This window comes from Leguminivora glycinivorella, chromosome 13 (assembly GCF_023078275.1).
Source record: "Leguminivora glycinivorella isolate SPB_JAAS2020 chromosome 13, LegGlyc_1.1, whole genome shotgun sequence".
NCBI classification, from domain to species: domain Eukaryota; kingdom Metazoa; phylum Arthropoda; class Insecta; order Lepidoptera; family Tortricidae; genus Leguminivora; species Leguminivora glycinivorella.
In genome coordinates, this window is record NC_062983.1 from 21,885,994 (window position 1) to 21,904,439 (window position 18,446).

At 44.2% G+C, this 18,446-nt stretch overlaps 1 protein-coding gene across 1 annotated transcript in view; it reads left to right on the forward strand.

Annotated features, from left to right (window-relative positions):
• The first annotated feature begins 931 nt into the window (after positions 1–931).
• The window catches only part of LOC125232595 (bromodomain adjacent to zinc finger domain protein 1A), a 36,012-nt gene continuing 18,497 nt past the window's right edge, over positions 932–18,446 (forward strand). The window contains exons 1-16 of the mRNA XM_048138320.1: positions 932–1,240; positions 1,449–1,778; positions 3,425–3,617; positions 4,852–5,074; positions 6,215–6,396; positions 7,130–7,237; positions 7,510–7,687; positions 7,731–7,747; positions 7,853–7,859; positions 11,278–11,392; positions 13,506–13,675; positions 15,118–15,242; positions 15,882–16,116; positions 16,724–16,846; positions 17,476–17,654; positions 18,118–18,303. Coding sequence (XP_047994277.1) covers positions 1,128–1,240; positions 1,449–1,778; positions 3,425–3,617; positions 4,852–5,074; positions 6,215–6,396; positions 7,130–7,237; positions 7,510–7,687; positions 7,731–7,747; positions 7,853–7,859; positions 11,278–11,392; positions 13,506–13,675; positions 15,118–15,242; positions 15,882–16,116; positions 16,724–16,846; positions 17,476–17,654; positions 18,118–18,303 — 2,484 coding nt within the window. The 5' untranslated portion in view covers positions 932–1,127. The remainder of the gene's footprint in view (positions 1,241–1,448; positions 1,779–3,424; positions 3,618–4,851; positions 5,075–6,214; positions 6,397–7,129; positions 7,238–7,509; positions 7,688–7,730; positions 7,748–7,852; positions 7,860–11,277; positions 11,393–13,505; positions 13,676–15,117; positions 15,243–15,881; positions 16,117–16,723; positions 16,847–17,475; positions 17,655–18,117; positions 18,304–18,446) is intronic.

Genomic DNA, 18,446 nt, shown 5'->3' on the forward strand with positions numbered 1-18,446 from the left:
CAAGGATCAAAAGCTTGTATCGGACCAAAACAAAATTTCTAGCTAGAAATTCCAGAAATCGATAAAAACTTTTCTATACCATACAATTTGTATGTTTTTTTTTTATTAACATTATTTTTTAAATGCCAATCGATTCCATTCCTATCCCGTAATAATGGTCTCCTGAGACGGGATCTGGTAGCTGCTGTCACTGACCCGCTATGAATGAAAATACACCCTGTATGACTTGTATTCCTCAGTATATGGTATAGTATAGTTCATGAGAGTGTACAGGTGCTCAATACCCTCGGCTTATATATTTTTCTATAACTGTGGGGTAGATGCCCCAGCTGTGGACACTCTGGCCCGGTTTTAACTGTTTTACGGTTTAAACTTTCGATAATGCAAAATTAAATACATATAAATTTGTTTTTTTATCGTGCAAAATCGTCTGCGAGCAATATTCCGTATTTTTAAATTACAGGATAATTTATTCTTACAATACAATACTTTTTATAAAATGTATAAATACTAGCAGCGGAGGAGTCATGGTGGCATCCGAAATAGGAGCAGCCAGAAATATCTAACTCCTAAATTATTTACGCAAGCCAGCCCAGTTGAATCATCACAGCAAAAAAAAACTGTGACGAACAAGGAAACTGTCAAAACGCAGTAGACCATCCTGTTTACTGCAAAGCTTAGTATTAGTAATCTTAGTATGACTGTATGGATCAGTGTAGAGTGTAGATATGCTCATTCGAATACAGAACAGACATGTTACTTTAGAGTAAACTTTAGACACGCTTGTTATCTATTTTTAAATTTGAAATTTTATTTTATTTTCAAATCGATTGCGAGTGTTTTGTGTGGCGAGTACCTATTTCTCCCGCCTCCTCCTAGCCGTTGTAAAAAGGTTCCGCGATATTTATTATCTGTGGTTCAGCGCGCCGTTTTTTGGCTTGTCAATCGGAACCACGCAACAATTTTCTCTTGATTTTTGCCGTAAATTTAAGTAATTTCTTGATGTATTATACGAAGAAACATTGCTGTCGATGCGCCACGTAAAGTTGCGTGAAGTCTAAGCTCGGAGTGCTCGAAAATCGGTGTGATATTCGTTGTTCCGTCGCAGTGACCCGCGAACTCATAACATGCCTCTGTTGAAAAGAAAAGCGTTTGAGAAATCCACGGCGTCCGGGTACTTGCGGGACGACGATGAGGTCTTCCACTGCGAAATCACCGACGAGATCTTCAAGGACTATGAGTGAGTATTAGTGATCGTGAAAATCCCGCGCATTTTTGGCGCAATGATAGATAATTGTGTTTTTGGTGAGCTAGAGAGACCGCTGACATTGTTAACGGGCGGGAGACAGCGTAATTACGTGAGCGTGACACGATGTTCGGCGCCGTCGCCGTCGCACGAGGCCGCGGCGTTATCTTTATTCATGTTTTTGTTGTTATTTTGTTTACAGAGAGTATTGTGAGAGGATCATATTGGTTAATTCCATGGTGTGGTCATGTGAGATGACAGGGAAGAACAACTTGACGTACGCAGAGGCACTGGAGAGTGAGAAAAATGCAAGGAAGTCTCTCAGAGACTTTCCTATGGAGCTCAGGATCCCTATTCTGTACTTGGCATCAAAGACCAAGAAGAGTTCTTTTGCTGAAATGTCAGAGGATGTGTTCAACTATGTGAGGGAGAGGTTCTTTGTGGGGGAGACGGTGGAAGCCTGCCTGGAGGGGGACTCGTGGCAGGAGGCACACATCCTCTCCATCACAGCGCAGAAACAGCCTCCGGGAAGGTTAGTACCTCAATAATAAGGATGTGGAAATAACAAAGATATTGTATTTTATTATGCAATATAACATTTTAACTAATTTACATCAGCATTGCATATTTACTCTTATCTGATTCTGATCTGTTTTATAGATTGTTAGTATTTGGAAATGTCTATGTTACCTACCTACAGTACTAGTTACTTAGTGTCTTTTAGTAAGAAAATATTTAATGTAAAGCTTAGCCAAGCTTAAGTCAGTAACAGAATTTAAAAGTCCAAAACAAAGGAAATGTTGAACATATCAATTACAAGACTAACTATTATTTTGTTAAATTTTAACTTCTGATCAGCAGAAACGTCTGCAATCGATGCCACTAGGCTTAGAATAAATTTAAAAGTGGAAAATGTCTGCCTTGGGTGAGACTTGAACTCACGGCCTCTGGACCGGAGAGGCCGTGAGTTCAAGTCTCACCCAAGGCAGACATTTTCCACTTTTAAATTTATTATTTTGTTATACTTGTTATGAATGAAGAGTAACTTTTAAATTTGCACATTGCTAACAGGCACAAGCATTTACCTCCAATATATAAATAAAGCATTACTTGTAACACTCAAAGTTACTGTAAGAACAATATTATTGTAGCCACAGGTACTAAAACAGCAGAAATAGGTAACCTTTCTATTATCTCAAATACTATTTTTTAATACTTAAATACATATTTATGAAACAAGCAAACTGTGTCAGAGAAACAGTACCATGATAGCTTAAGATTCATTAATTCCTTTTATAATACAATATTTTTGTTCAGTGAAAGGTGTAACATGGATAAATTACTACTATTGTACTAAACACCTAAATGTAAACAAACTTCTATATTATGAATACCTTGAAATTAATTCCTAATTACACAACACATTCTTCTATTTTCGACTTTTGGTACTTTTGAATGTTGCGAAATCATTTTCTAATGTTAAATAATGCAATAAAACATTTGTATTTTGTATATAATAAACATACATCGGGGTTTTCGGAGCGGGAATGATTTGAGAAAGAGTAGAGATAAACAGATATGTTAGTCTAAGAAAATATCATATTATGCCTAATGAATAACTACCTCTCTGCGAGTTGTATACAGTCTGTGACAAAGTTTTATTTTAATTTCCGTAAAAGTCTTGTAACTTATAAGCAGAGATCGGACGGATTTGCGACATTCTTAGTGACTTACGTCATTTTAATTACTTTTAGTATGAGATGACGCACAAAAATCCGATCTCTGCTTAATAAGGTAACAATAAAAATAACTTTAATTAATTACCTGCTGTAAATTTAATAGTTGACACGATTTTCAGAATAAACTATGAAGCATTTTCTTATTTATAAATGAATAGACTTAACTGAAGAGGTTGATAATGAATGGCCATTAAAAATATGTACCTATATGCATGATTAATCTTTATTTATTTTTCAATCAATTATTCATTCGGTAGAAACCTGCTAAAGTACGATTTGTTTTTAAGTAAATACCTACTCTTTGGGTAATGTCAAAGTTCCCGCTCCGAAAACCCCAATATATGATAATAAATCTTCTCAACATACACTATTTTACATTTAATAAACCTTTATCAAAAATTCAAATTTGACAATATTGACATAGCTATCTAATTTACAGTAAAGTAGTACTCCCCGGATCGTCATACTGCTACGAAGTGGAACAGTACCAGGAGGACAACCCGGCGGGCGGCAAGATCGGCCTCGCGCCGCACGACCGCGTGCGCCGGCGCAAGGGAGTGTACTCCAGGGACAAGAACCGACTGTTCCTTAAGCAGTTTGTGGAACAGTCTCAAGGCATCATTGTTATCAAGGTCAGTTTATATTTGACACATGTTATGAGTAAAAATCACCATCTTAGAGGCCACATCTTGAAAATTACTCGTGTTCCCAGCACAAGCAATCCTAGAAAGCACTTCCTATCAAACCGTGTCGTACGCGAGTGGAATAAACTAACAGAAACAGTGATAAGTGCTCCCTCAGTGAACAGTTTCAAAAACAGACTTGATAAACATTTAAAACTAAAATATAAACATTAACTATAGAACAACAAGTGCAGTGATATACACGCATCAGCTATTAGCTGCTAGTGTATCAAATAATATAATATAATAATAATAATTAACTATAGAACAACAAGTGCAGTGATATACACGCATCAGCTATTAGCTGCTAGTGTATCAAATAATATAATATAATATAATAATAATAATTAACTATAGAACAACAAGTGCAGTGATATACACGCATCAGCTATCAGCTGCTAGTGTATCAAATAATATAATATAATAATATTACTAGCCACAGATCTTTTCGTGATGTTGCTTGCCCACCAAGTGTTCATAAATATCTTAGGAAATGTTACAATGACTTCAGTAAGGACGCGTTCAACTTACAGTAGGGCTGTACCGCGCGGCTGCGTTCGTGTCTCGCAAATGGTCTCGTGGGAAGATCAGCGCTGACCTCTGGGTCGGCATTATGCTGAGACGGGACCATTTCGTGATAAACTTACCAATCCCTTGTACATTTGTAGTTTTTAGTCATACTTTATGCATAATGTGTAGTTTTTAAGTTTATTATGAATAAATATTTTGATTATGATTATGATTGATACTAGCTTTTAAGGTCACTCTCCATCCCTTAAAGTATTTCCACTTAAAAAATTACGTCAATTCGTCGCTCCGTTTGGCCGTGAAAGACGGACAAACAAACAGACACACACACTTTCCCATTTATAAGATTGACAGATTGCACAGAACCATGATGAGTGGCGCATGTTGGAAGGGGCCTACTTATACACCCAAAGCACATTCCCAAAGGGTAGAGTTAGGCTTTAGAGAGAGATGCCTAAACTATTGTCAATGACAATATAATTACGCTTTGAAAGTTTTCCGTATTTAAGATCTTAAATAAAGTCAACTCAGCTAGATTAAAAAGAACTCTAAAATGTTTTAAAAGTACAATCATAAGCACACAAAAGTAAAAACACAAAGAACTTCCACATTTAATGATGACTAACAAATATTTACAACAAACCCTTCTTCACAGAAATCTGCCCTAGAAAAGTACAACATAAGCAAAGTAAACTTCGAGCAGATATTCATCGGGACCCCGCCAGAGTTCTCTCCCTCCAAAAAGCTGCTCAAGTCTCCTCCGAGCAAGGCCGCGCCCAAGCCCGGCTCCGCCACCAAGCTCAAGGGCAAGAAGACCCCTGATAAGAAGGGACAGCAGTCCATGGACAAGTTTCTTAAGAAGACAGACAAAAATGAATGTGAGTCTAATTTTCTAGCATCCTAGCAGTCACAACAGTGACCGTAAGTAAAAAGTAGGGATGTACCGACTAGTCGGGAAAGCCGACTATCTGGCCACATTTGTAGTCGGCGACTAGTCGGCAAAAAAGGCCGATTAGTCGACACTTTATAAGTGATAGAAAAACAGGACAAAAATAAATGAACAGCTCATATAGTTGTATTATGTACCTATTGGTTATGCTTTTGTTTGTCAAAACAACAAATATCCGTGGTTATCACAATTAAATGGACCTTGAATAATTCCAACCTAAAACTATCGGTTTCATAGCCAGGATCACTACCCAAAACCGGTCATTAAAAAAAGATTTTTTTATCACTTTGAACCTGAAAAAAAAAAAAGTGCGATCTAATGACCAAAAATTCTGGTGATTTTAGTCGAAAGTTATGTTCTGACCGACTAGCCACTAATCGGTCACCCAAACGCCGACTAGTCGGCCAAATTAATACTCTGTACATCCCTAGTAAAACCGGCCAAGTGCGAGTCGGGCTCGCGCACAAAGGGTTCCGTAGCAGCAAATATAATAAACTTATTATGTCAAAAATTACAGTTAAATCAACCTATCTCAAAAACTATAAGAGATACTTTGATCAAACCAAAAATCGTTGAAAGAGTTAATTAGCATGCATCACCTCTATTTTTTTTAGAATTTTATACCCCGTAGTTATAAAAATAGAGGGGGGGGGACATACTTTTTACGACTTTGAGAGCTGATATCTCAAAAACCGTTCACTTTAAGAAAAATGTTTTTTAGAAAACTTTATATCATTTTAAAAGACCTTTCCATTGATACCCCACACGGGTATGTACATCGAAAAAAAATTTTCATCCCTCAGTTACATGTATGGGGGGCCCCACCCCCAATTCTTTTTTTTACTATTTAGTGTCATAATTTTGTAGCGGTTCATACAACACATATTCCCATCAAATTTCATCACTGTAGTACTTATAGTTTCCGAGTAAATCGGCTGTGACAGACGGACAGACGGACAGACGGACATGACGAAACTATAAGGGTTCCGTTTTTGCCATTTTGGCTACGGAACCCTAACTAGTAAAAAGCGAATACTTAAATCATAAATTTTCGTAATTTTTTCACCAGCACCCAAACCAAAGACACCATCAGACCCCAACGCCAAGAAGAACGCCCAAGAGCTGGCCGCAAAGATGCGTCGCGCCGAAGAGGAGATGCGACAGCGTAAGGAAGAGGAAAAGGCGAAGAAGAAGGCCTACCTCAAGGAGTGGCAGAAGGTTAAAGAAGATCAAGAGCTGGAGGACCATAAGGTGAGACAATGATGTCTTTAAAAATCAAAAATGTTTATTCTGGAAATAGGCTTATGCTTTTACGTCATAATTATATATACCTACATGTACATCTTATTCTAATTTAACATAAATGCATCCTTATCTTCTACGAATTCCTTGACAGTATAGTAAGCCTTTTGTAAGAGCTGTCGTTTTACGAATGATTTGAATTTATTTATTGACAATTCAGATACATTAGGTGGTAACTTAGGTGGTTTTCTGGAATAATTCCATAGCAGACTTTGCCATTCCATTGCTAGGATACTATTTTTAGGTTACTCTACCTAGAAAGGTACTGTATCTATTATCTCTTGAGATTCACATGTGTTAGTAGCTTTTGTTTTTTACTTTGAATAGTTTGAATAGGTAAACGTTTGACCATGATCACACCTGATGATAAGTGATGATGCGGTCTAAGGTGGAGCACGCTTACCTATGAGGTACCTATTTACTCTTGCTTTAAAGAGACCTGGATCCACACTGACCGAGAAGCCTTGCGAGTCGTCGATCACATGATACGTTCATTCAGCCCAATTCCCTGGAGTTGGAGCTGCAGGTTACTGTCCCGGCTGCCCTCCCAACACTTCTCTCCTCAAATCTTCTCGTTTTCCTGCAGAACAGAAGGACATCTTTAAGTTCGACATCCTTGTGTTCATCTTCTCTCACACTGTCACCTGTCATAGTTATCTAATATCATTTGTTTTCATTACAGATAATCCCCAAAGGCACCCCTATAGACATGGACGGTATCCCACACGAGCATTTCGGGGATTTCTTATCTGTGCTTGAATTTGTGCACATTCACGGCGAGACGCTCAAGGTATGTATAGTCGTATCGGAAGTACTCTACACTTACTGGAAACTTTGTCGATAACCTACGTCCGTAGGTATTTATTCTAATTTAAAATGAAATAAATATAAGGGGATAGGAGACATAACCAACCAATGAGAAGGCAAACTGTCATTTTATCACACCAGGTGGCGCCAGTGTGACCGCCTGCTGTCACTACCTACAAGGTTACAGAGGCCACACAGTGTGCCTCTTCATTCAGCCTTTCTCTATGTAACTAATATTTAAAATTCACTTCCAAGGTGAAAGACACCCTCCACAACGGGCTGGACGTGGAGACATTCCGCAAGGCGCTGACGCTGAAGCAGCACGCGGGCGTGTTCAGCGACCTGCTGCAGATGCTGCTCTCCGCCATCTTCCAGCTGCAGGAGGACGAGGCCGAGGACTACAACGAGAGCGGCGGCATCCACGAGTCCACAGGTGACCGTAGCCGCTAGTGCTGTCTCTGTCACTCTCACACCAGCGAGGCCACCGGCACTAGTGTGAGGCGTGTTCAGCGACCTGCTGCAGATGCTGCTCTCCGCCATCTTCCAGCTGCAGGAGGACGAGGCCGAGGACTACAACGAGAGCGGCGGCATCCACGAGTCCACAGGTGACCGTAGCCGCTAGTGCTGTCTCTGTCACTCTCACACCAGCGAGGCCACCGGCACTAGTGTGAGGCGTGTTCAGCGACCTGCTGCAGATGCTGCTCTCCGCCATCTTCCAGCTGCAGGAGGACGAGGCCGAGGACTACAACGAGAGCGGCGGCATCCACGAGTCCACAGGTGACCGTAGCCGCTAGTGCTGTCTCTGTCACTCTCACACCAGCGAGGCCACCGGCACTAGTGTGAGGCGTGTTCAGCGACCTGCTGCAGATGCTGCTCTCCGCCATCTTCCAGCTGCAGGAGGACGAGGCCGAGGACTACAACGAGAGCGGCGGCATCCACGAGTCCACAGGTGACCGTAGCCGCTAGTGCTGTCTCTGTCACTCTCACACCAGCGAGGCCACCGGCACTAGTGTGAGGCGTGTTCAGCGACCTGCTGCAGATGCTGCTCTCCGCCATCTTCCAGCTGCAGGAGGACGAGGCCGAGGACTACAACGAGAGCGGCGGCATCCACGAGTCCACAGGTGACCGTAGCCGCTAGTGCTGTCTCTGTCACTCTCACACCAGCGAGGCCACCGGCACTAGTGTGAGGCGTGTTCAGCGACCTGCTGCAGATGCTGCTCTCCGCCATCTTCCAGCTGCAGGAGGACGAGGTCGAGGACTACAACGAGAGCGGCGGCATCCACGAGTCCACAGGTGACCGTAGCCGCTAGTGCTGTCTCTGTCACTCTCACACCAGCGAGGCCACCGGCACTAGTGTGAGGCGTGTTCAGCGACCTGCTGCAGATGCTGCTCTCCGCCATCTTCCAGCTGCAGGAGGACGAGGCCGAGGACTACAACGAGAGCGGCGGCATCCACGAGTCCACAGGTGACCGTAGCCGCTAGTGCTGTCTCTGTCACTCTCACACCAGCGAGGCCACCGGCACTAGTGTGAGGCGTGTTCAGCGACCTGCTGCAGATGCTGCTCTCCGCCATCTTCCAGCTGCAGGAGGACGAGGCCGAGGACTACAACGAGAGCGGCGGCATCCACGAGTCCACAGGTGACCGTAGCCGCTAGTGCTGTCTCTGTCACTCTCACACCAGCGAGGCCACCGGCACTAGTGTGAGGCGTGTTCAGCGACCTGCTGCAGATGCTGCTCTCCGCCATCTTCCAGCTGCAGGAGGACGAGGCCGAGGACTACAACGAGAGCGGCGGCATCCACGAGTCCACAGGTGACCGTAGCCGCTAGTGCTGTCTCTGTCACTCTCACACCAGCGAGGCCACCGGCACTAGTGTGAGGCGTGTTCAGCGACCTGCTGCAGATGCTGCTCTCCGCCATCTTCCAGCTGCAGGAGGACGAGGCCGAGGACTACAACGAGAGCGGCGGCATCCACGAGTCCACAGGTGACCGTAGCCGCTAGTGCTGTCTCTGTCACTCTCACACCAGCGAGGCCACCGGCACTAGTGTGAGGCGTGTTCAGCGACCTGCTGCAGATGCTGCTCTCCGCCATCTTCCAGCTGCAGGAGGACGAGGCCGAGGACTACAACGAGAGCGGCGGCATCCACGAGTCCACAGGTGACCGTAGCCGCTAGTGCTGTCTCTGTCACTCTCACACCAGCGAGGCCACCGGCACTAGTGTGAGGCGTGTTCAGCGACCTGCTGCAGATGCTGCTCTCCGCCATCTTCCAGCTGCAGGAGGACGAGGCCGAGGACTACAACGAGAGCGGCGGCATCCACGAGTCCACAGGTGACCGTAGCCGCTAGTGCTGTCTCTGTCACTCTCACACCAGCGAGGCCACCGGCACTAGTGTGAGGCGTGTTCAGCGACCTGCTGCAGATGCTGCTCTCCGCCATCTTCCAGCTGCAGGAGGACGAGGCCGAGGACTACAACGAGAGCGGCGGCATCCACGAGTCCACAGGTGACCGTAGCCGCTAGTGCTGTCTCTGTCACTCTCACACCAGCGAGGCCACCGGCACTAGTGTGAGGCGTGTTCAGCGACCTGCTGCAGATGCTGCTCTCCGCCATCTTCCAGCTGCAGGAGGACGAGGCCGAGGACTACAACGAGAGCGGCGGCATCCACGAGTCCACAGGTGACCGTAGCCGCTAGTGCTGTCTCTGTCACTCTCACACCAGCGAGGCCACCGGCACTAGTGTGAGGCGTGTTCAGCGACCTGCTGCAGATGCTGCTCTCCGCCATCTTCCAGCTGCAGGAGGACGAGGCCGAGGACTACAACGAGAGCGGCGGCATCCACGAGTCCACAGGTGACCGTAGCCGCTAGTGCTGTCTCTGTCACTCTCACACCAGCGAGGCCACCGGCACTAGTGTGAGGCGTGTTCAGCGACCTGCTGCAGATGCTGCTCTCCGCCATCTTCCAGCTGCAGGAGGACGAGGCCGAGGACTACAACGAGAGCGGCGGCATCCACGAGTCCACAGGTGACCGTAGCCGCTAGTGCTGTCTCTGTCACTCTCACACCAGCGAGGCCACCGGCACTAGTGTGAGGCGTGTTCAGCGACCTGCTGCAGATGCTGCTCTCCGCCATCTTCCAGCTGCAGGAGGACGAGGCCGAGGACTACAACGAGAGCGGCGGCATCCACGAGTCCACAGGTGACCGTAGCCGCTAGTGCTGTCTCTGTCACTCTCACACCAGCGAGGCCACCGGCACTAGTGTGAGGCGTGTTCAGCGACCTGCTGCAGATGCTGCTCTCCGCCATCTTCCAGCTGCAGGAGGACGAGGCCGAGGACTACAACGAGAGCGGCGGCATCCACGAGTCCACAGGTGACCGTAGCCGCTAGTGCTGTCTCTGTCACTCTCACACCAGCGAGGCCACCGGCACTAGTGTGAGGCGTGTTCAGCGACCTGCTGCAGATGCTGCTCTCCGCCATCTTCCAGCTGCAGGAGGACGAGGCCGAGGACTACAACGAGAGCGGCGGCATCCACGAGTCCACAGGTGACCGTAGCCGCTAGTGCTGTCTCTGTCACTCTCACACCAGCGAGGCCACCGGCACTAGTGTGAGGCGTGTTCAGCGACCTGCTGCAGATGCTGCTCTCCGCCATCTTCCAGCTGCAGGAGGACGAGGCCGAGGACTACAACGAGAGCGGCGGCATCCACGAGTCCACAGATGACCGTAGCCGCTAGTGCTGTCTCTGTCACTCTCACACCAGCGAGGCCACCGGCACCAGTGCCATCTCTGTCATCTTACACGTGACACGTGACAGGGAGCTAGGTGCACTAGTGCTGCCTTTGTCTCTTTGAAATAACTATAAACACTGAAAAAAATCTCAGTAGTTACCACTAAACTAAATCAAAGCTCGGCAAAGTTGTGCCTGATTGTAATAGATGTTTAACAAAAAAATATCTGATCAAAAAACAATTAGAACATAACGAATCATACTTTCCTAATAATACATTTTTCTTTACAGATTACGAACCCATGACTGAAGGCATGAACAAGGCAGTGGATCTGGCTACAAAAGCTAGCAAGTGGTCTCAAACATACCTCGGTACTCCGCTTAGCAAGCTGCAACTCGACCCTACCACAGTCACTGAAGTACTTAGGTATGTTGGTTGTTTTTCACTCTGTCTAATAGCAAAGAGGATCGAGTATTAAAGAGAGTTACTGTCAAAGTAAAATGTGTAATCACAGTGCATAGACTGCGATCTCTCGACACAGGCTTAAAACTTTTGAACATCAGTTTTGACAATTTGGCCCATACTCTTAGCTTGCTATGTTTTAAAATGTCAAATATTAACATTAGCGCCATCTAGACGAGCGTACCCCAAAGGTGTATCGCCATCTAGCTCACCGTACCCTTTTCTGTATGGTTTTGGGGTACGTTTTTTTCTTAGACTATCTGTATACGAAGTTATATAGGTCTTTGCTAATATAACTACGACTGATTGTCCACTACCTCTATATGTATATCATAGAAATATGATCATAGGCAACATGCCGTCCTTTTTCTTCACGTTGGAGTAAAAGGGAGGCATACCTATCATCATATTTCTATGATAAAACATATGATAGTGTACTTTCGGCCTACTGAGCGCGAGCCTTACCATAGGCTAGTCTCCTACTAGTCAAATCAGCTTCTTTTTAAGAACTGTCAAAACGATTTTCTAATATGGAATTACTATGAAATACTGAGGAGTGACGTCACGGTCAATTCATATTACTTTATATCTTTCTCTTTGACTTATTAAATATAAATTATGTTTAAACATAACTACTGTCCATATTATTCTTCTAATTATACGGTGCTTTATTTCGTGCACTGCATAAAATATTTTATTTTAAGTATAGGAAACTAGCCTATTGGTCCGAAGAATGACGGAAAGAAATCGAATGACGGTGATCGTATTTAGTGCGTTAATTACTATAGAAGTAGTTTCATGGCTACTTTGGACCATTTTTTCACGAGTACAGATCGGATATAGTGCGAATAAATGTGTCGCTAGCTAGACACATTTCCGCTGTCCATTGAGGCCAAGGCGGTTTCTTAAAATGGACAGGGGTAGAAAGATCTTGTGGATGCTCTCTGCATTTCAGGGGTGTCCTAAGATAAGCCACAACAGCATTGTAATATTATATTTACCAGTGGCGACCTCCGTATCAGACTCGTGAGTCTGCGAATTCGGAAAGGGAAGCAGAATAGGGCTGCAGATCTCAGGTCATAAAATCGAGAGATCCCCGTCTTGCACTCAATAGGCACTGGTCCCACCGCAAGCTAGTAAGATATGAGCTATCGGCTATAAAAACGAACAAAAGACAAGCACTCCCGTGCAAATAAAAGAGACACGGCGATGTTTATAGTTATTCGCCCAGCGGTGAGCTATCAAAATCGCCGTGTCTGTTTTATTTGCATGGGAATGCTTATCTTTTGTTCGTTTTTATAGCCGATAGCTCGTAGCTTACTAGCGCGCAGTGTGACCAGTGCCGTATGATACAAATTATTGCGTCAGTGCGCCCCTTTCACACTAGCAAAAGGTGCGAAAAAGACTCACAGACGTGATAGCCTATATCACACTGTGCTAGGTCTGCTGTTACCTGGGGTCGCTTATTTCTAATGGCGGTGGCAATACACAAGAGATATGTCGACGTGCGGGAATGGCGAAAGGTGCTATGTCTCGATTAGAGAAGCTTTGGAAAAACCGTGGTATTCGTCGTGCAACCAAGGTACGGCTGGTGCGAGCATTGGTGTTCTCTATCTTTATGTATGGCGCTGAAACTTGGAGCTTAAAAACCTTAGTCAGGAAAAAGATTGATGCTTTTGAGATGTGGTGCTGGAGACGGATGCTCAGGATCCCATGGACTGCTTTTAGAACTAACGAGTCAATACTGCGAGAACTGAATATCACCAAGCGGCTCTCAACTATTTGTCAGGAGAGAATACTCAGGTTCTTCGGGCATATCATGCGTTCTAAACAGCACACTCTCGAAAGGAACATTATCCTCGGCAAAGTCGAAGGCCGACGCTCCAGGGGTGGAATACCGCTAAGGTGGGCTGAGACCGTGAAGAAAGCTTGTGGTTCCATGCAGATGGCAGTCCATATGGCCCTAGACCGCGTCAAGTGGAGAGAAATCACTGTTGGTCACGATCCTCAGCCATGAGGGAACGACTGAGAAGAAGGTCTGCTGTACCGATGAAATAAATATAAGATTTCGTTCCAGGTTGCACCTGCTGTCGTCAGGCGCGGCGCCGGGCTCGCGTTGCGCCACGTGGCGCTACACCCAGCGCGGCGGCTACAGCAGCCACGACGACGCGGGCCTGCAGCTGCGTCTGCAGCATCCGGAGTTACTCCGCACTCTGCTCACTAAGCATGTTGCTGATATGTCACTGGGTGAGTACGCGACACGTAGGCCAAACGAGTCACATGAGAAAGGCAGTACTGCCAGCGCGGTGGCTACAGTAGCCATGACGACTTCGGCCTTCAGCTGCGCTTGCATTATCCGGAGACACTCCGCACCATGCTCACTAAGCATGTTGCTGATATGTCACTGGGTGAGTACACACGTAGGCCAAACGAGTCATATGAGAAAGGCGGTACTGCCAGCGCGATGTCTACAGTAGCCATGACGACTTCGGCCTTCAGCTGCGCCTGCATTATCCGGAGTTACTCCGCACTCTGCTCACTAAGCATGTTGCTGATATGTCACTGGGTGAGTACACACGTAGGCCAAACGAGTCACATGAGAAAGGCGGTACTGCCAGCGCGGTGGCTACAGTAGCCATGACGACTTCGGCCTTCAGCTGCGCATGCATTATCCGGAGACACTCCGCACCACTCACTAAGCAGGAGACACTGCTCACTAAGCATGTCGCTGATATGTCACTAGGTTAGTCTGACAGTAGCGCACTAGAGTAAGGAAGGACTACAATAAATTAACTCCTTTGCAAAAACATCGTGACACGTCACATCGTGGCACAAACATCGTCATCTGTGTTAACGTGCCCCATACCAAATACGCGTGGTTTCATTTCGAGCGAGAAACGCTGGATCGTTTGTTAAGCTGAGTTTAGACGTGCAAGTTATTGCAGCAAGTTTTGAGACAGAAGTATATGCAAGAAAGAGATGCAGATATTTGCCACTCAGTCTTACCTATAGTTGCGTCTCAAAACTTGCAGCAATAACTTGCACGTCTAAACTCAGCTTTAGAATACTTAGAGAATGGAAGACTCACTTATTACTAAAATCAATGGCATTTAATTCTTGTGTTCAATTGTTACATTACATTTATAAATAGCAACGCCCATATTCGAAAATGCCGGACGTTGTGATTTTCTAACTTGAGTAGCCGGGTCCACATGCGAGGCACATCGCGAGGCAATAGGCTAGTTGCCTCCTAGTCAAATTCAAATCAGCTTCTTTTTAAGAACTGTCAAAACGAATTTGAATGACTTGCTAATATGGAATTTATATTATATGAAATCGAATTGAGTGACGTCACGGTCAACTCAGTTACTCTATATATTTCTACCCGACTTATTAAATAGATATTGGATTTAAAAATAACCTCTGTGTCATGTTTTCTTATAATTCTTATATATTCTGTTTCTTATAATTATCTCATGCTTTACTTCGTGCATGTTACAAAATATTAAATTTTAACTTCAGTCAAGTTCCCTATTTGCTCAGCCAAGCAAACGTGCCCGTGTGTGGACCCGGCTAATAAGGTCCAAAAAGTTCATCACCTCCCACCACGATCTTCAAATCTGCAAGGCATTAAGTGTTTTACTTTTCTTTCTTATTGTTTTCTAATTAGATATGTGTTTGTTTGACAGGCGACAAGTTCCTCATCCTGCAGTGTCTCATGAACCAGATAATCAGCTACGGGACGGTGCGGGATGTGATCGAGGAGAAGTTGGACGAGATGCGCAACACCAAGCAGGCTCTTAGGTCGTTGCACGTATGTATCCATTATATTTTGTAACTATTTCAAGACATTCGTAGAAGGCGACTGTGGGATATGGGTTAAATTGTGGCGTAGGCGAGAGGCTGGCAACCTGTCACTGCAATGTCATAGTTTCGTTTTCTTTCAACCCTTTATTTGCCAAGAGTGGCACTGAAACCTGAGTAGTTTCATGTGCTCTGCCTACCCCTTCATGGGACACAGGCGTGATTGTATGTATGTATCTATGTATGTATGTTCAAGACATTTACGGCCGATAAAAAACAAAAAGAAGCTAGTTTCCTATACTCAAAATATTTTATGCAGTGCACGAAATAAAGCACTACGAAATCAGAAGAAAAATATGGACAGTAGTTATGTTTAAACATAATTTCTATTTAATAAGTCAAAGAGAAAGATATAAAGTAAATGAATTGACCGTGACTTCACTCCTCAGTAATTCATAGTAATTCCATATTTGCAAATCGTTTTGACAGTTCTTAAAAAGAAGCTGATTTGACTAGTAGGAAACTCCTATACTCCAGTTTAGTAGACAAGCCGAAAAGGCAAACTATAGGAAAACCATAGTTTTTCCTACATTATATTGTGTAGGTTTAAAGTCAATGGGATATATTTAAATTCACTAACATTTGACAGATAAACGAGCGTCGTCGCGAAGCACAACTCCTCGCATCTCGCCAAGAACTAAAAAAGGAGTACGCAGCCAAGAAAGCCGAGGAGAAACTGACCGGAGAAGCGGCTAAGGCTCATGATGAGGCTCTCAAGGCGGCCCTGGAGAAGATGAATAAGGAAAGTGAGGGGTTGAAAGCGGAGTATGAGAAAAAGGTTAAGGAGTTGAAGGTTCAGCTGTTTGATTACACATCTTATGTTGGTGAGTGTAGAGTTTATTATAGTATAACTTAGTAATAAAGCTTATCCTTTGGAATGTCGGCCGGCCGACTCGCGGCCGATTACGTCAATCAGATTTGAAATTTGAATAATTAGAAAAATCAAGATTCCAGCGACTCAAAAATCAGTCTGGCACTCGAGGAGTTATGAGCCTTATGACTGTAGGACTTGAAAGTTCTTCTTCATCTTATTGCGATCATAAGGTTCAATACACGATGGAAAACTTTTCGACTGACTAAAGGTGGGGTTTTGAGAAAATTTACAAGCAGAGCGAATGTGCAGATGTTCCATTAAACGTCTTATATTGACTTGCGTAAAGAGAGAGTGCGTGTGGGAGTGTACAAGTTAATAATGGGGTGGCAACGCGCATGTGACACTCTTTGAGTCAGGCGGACCGTATGCTTGTTTGCCACCGACGTAGTATTAAAAAAAAGATACTTAAGCATGACAGAATCATTCTTTTCCATTTTTGCTTGTTAATAAACAATGGGCAGACAGATGGACTGAGTCGCACCATAAGGGTTTTTTTTATAGGTGTAGGTACCCTTTTGGTACCCTAAAAACAATTAACAGTCTTTGTCATTGTGCAGGTTCGGACCGCGCGTACCGCCGCTACTGGTTGAACCAGCACGTTGCTGGACTGTTCGTGGAAAATGGCGCTGAAAGCCGGGGACCGTGCAGAGACAAGATGGCCGACTTACATAGAGAGCGAGGTAAAATTACTGATATATAGTTGTTATAGCATTACATGAAGGTTTATATTGGGAACTATTGACATTGATATTTAAAAGTTGATTTTTTGGAAAACACCGTGAACAAAATTAGACTAATCTCAATAAGACTTTGTGTTGCGCAGAGGGTAGTTGTTTGAAATGAGTTAAGAGTATAATAACAGCACTAATAACCTACTCCAATTTTAGCCAAGTAAAACATCGCCAAGTTTAGGCGCCATACGGACATCAGGCTCCCCCCAGGAGTGAAAGCAAAAAGCTATGCCCTTGTTTTTATGTGAATTTGTTGAGAGACAAATTTCCCTGAAAGATAAAGCGACTATACGCCATGTTGCGGAATTTCATTAGAACAGTCACCGGCATAAATAAGTGATAGTTTCTGCACCTTGTCCTTTTAACAGTTTGACTATTTCGTATAACATTTCAAACAAGACGTTAATGTGATAAGGTATAGAAATTATCACATTTATATCGATGGCTGAATTATTCTTCTTCATACTATATTGAACTGTCACCACATACATCAGAAAAGCAGCGCCCTCTTGACAATAGTCTTATACGTATAGTCAGGCTTTAACACACACCAAAATTAAGCTTATTATCTTATTCAGCCGGCAGTGACAAAGAGAACGAATCGGCAGCGAACTCCCGCGGCGGGTCACCTAAGAAGCCCCTCACGAACATCAACGGGCTCTCCAACAAGCTCAGCGGACTTGAAGCTAGTCTCGCACAGGCGCAAGAACTTATGCTGTGTACGGGTGATCCTCCCACTTGTAACGTACATGGAAAGGTAAGCAGTTACAAGTTACGCCGTCACGAAACCTACGATCGTCGCGCACGCTCAACGCTTTGGTTAACCGTCATAAATGAATGAAATAAATGAGTATAGTTAACTTATGCTTTGCAGAAAACGATAATTCGATTTTTCTAAAGAAATTAAGCGACAAAGTTGGCCACTCTACGGTTTTGCAGTTAAATGGCGGACAATGTCAACGTCGAACGGCCTTTTGTTAAGTCACGATCGTACTTCGAGGGCTTATCGTACGATCTGCCGTCTTTATTCACTTTTAATTTTACTCTGGCACCTTCCGTTTGTATGTACTAAAAAAATCTTATACAATTAATGTTAGCTCTGTACTGTCATCGAAACTTAAAAACCTGTTAGTACAGAACAAAAGCTACTCACATTTAACGCAAGACAAAAAGTAGATCATTACAGAATTACAGGTAATTAATTTATCTTTCTTTTTCAGGACGAAAACCGGCCCTTCTGGTGGGTGTACCACACTCCAGAGCAAATCGAGGGCTTGATCCAATCGCTCAACAAGCGAGGCCTGAGGGAGAACGACTTACGGCAGAACCTCGAGTTAGATAAGGACAACATACTTGAATACATACAGAAGTGCCCGCTGCATTTATTGAATCCTGCTGCTAAACCTGTAAGTTACTTTTAGAATCTTACTAGTGTATAAACGTTTATCCTTGTTTTTCTACACATGACGCTGTTAGTATCCTCTTTTTTTTATTTAAATTCGGGCGAAATTCGTCCAGTTCAAAGCGCACGTGTCATTTATGAATCATT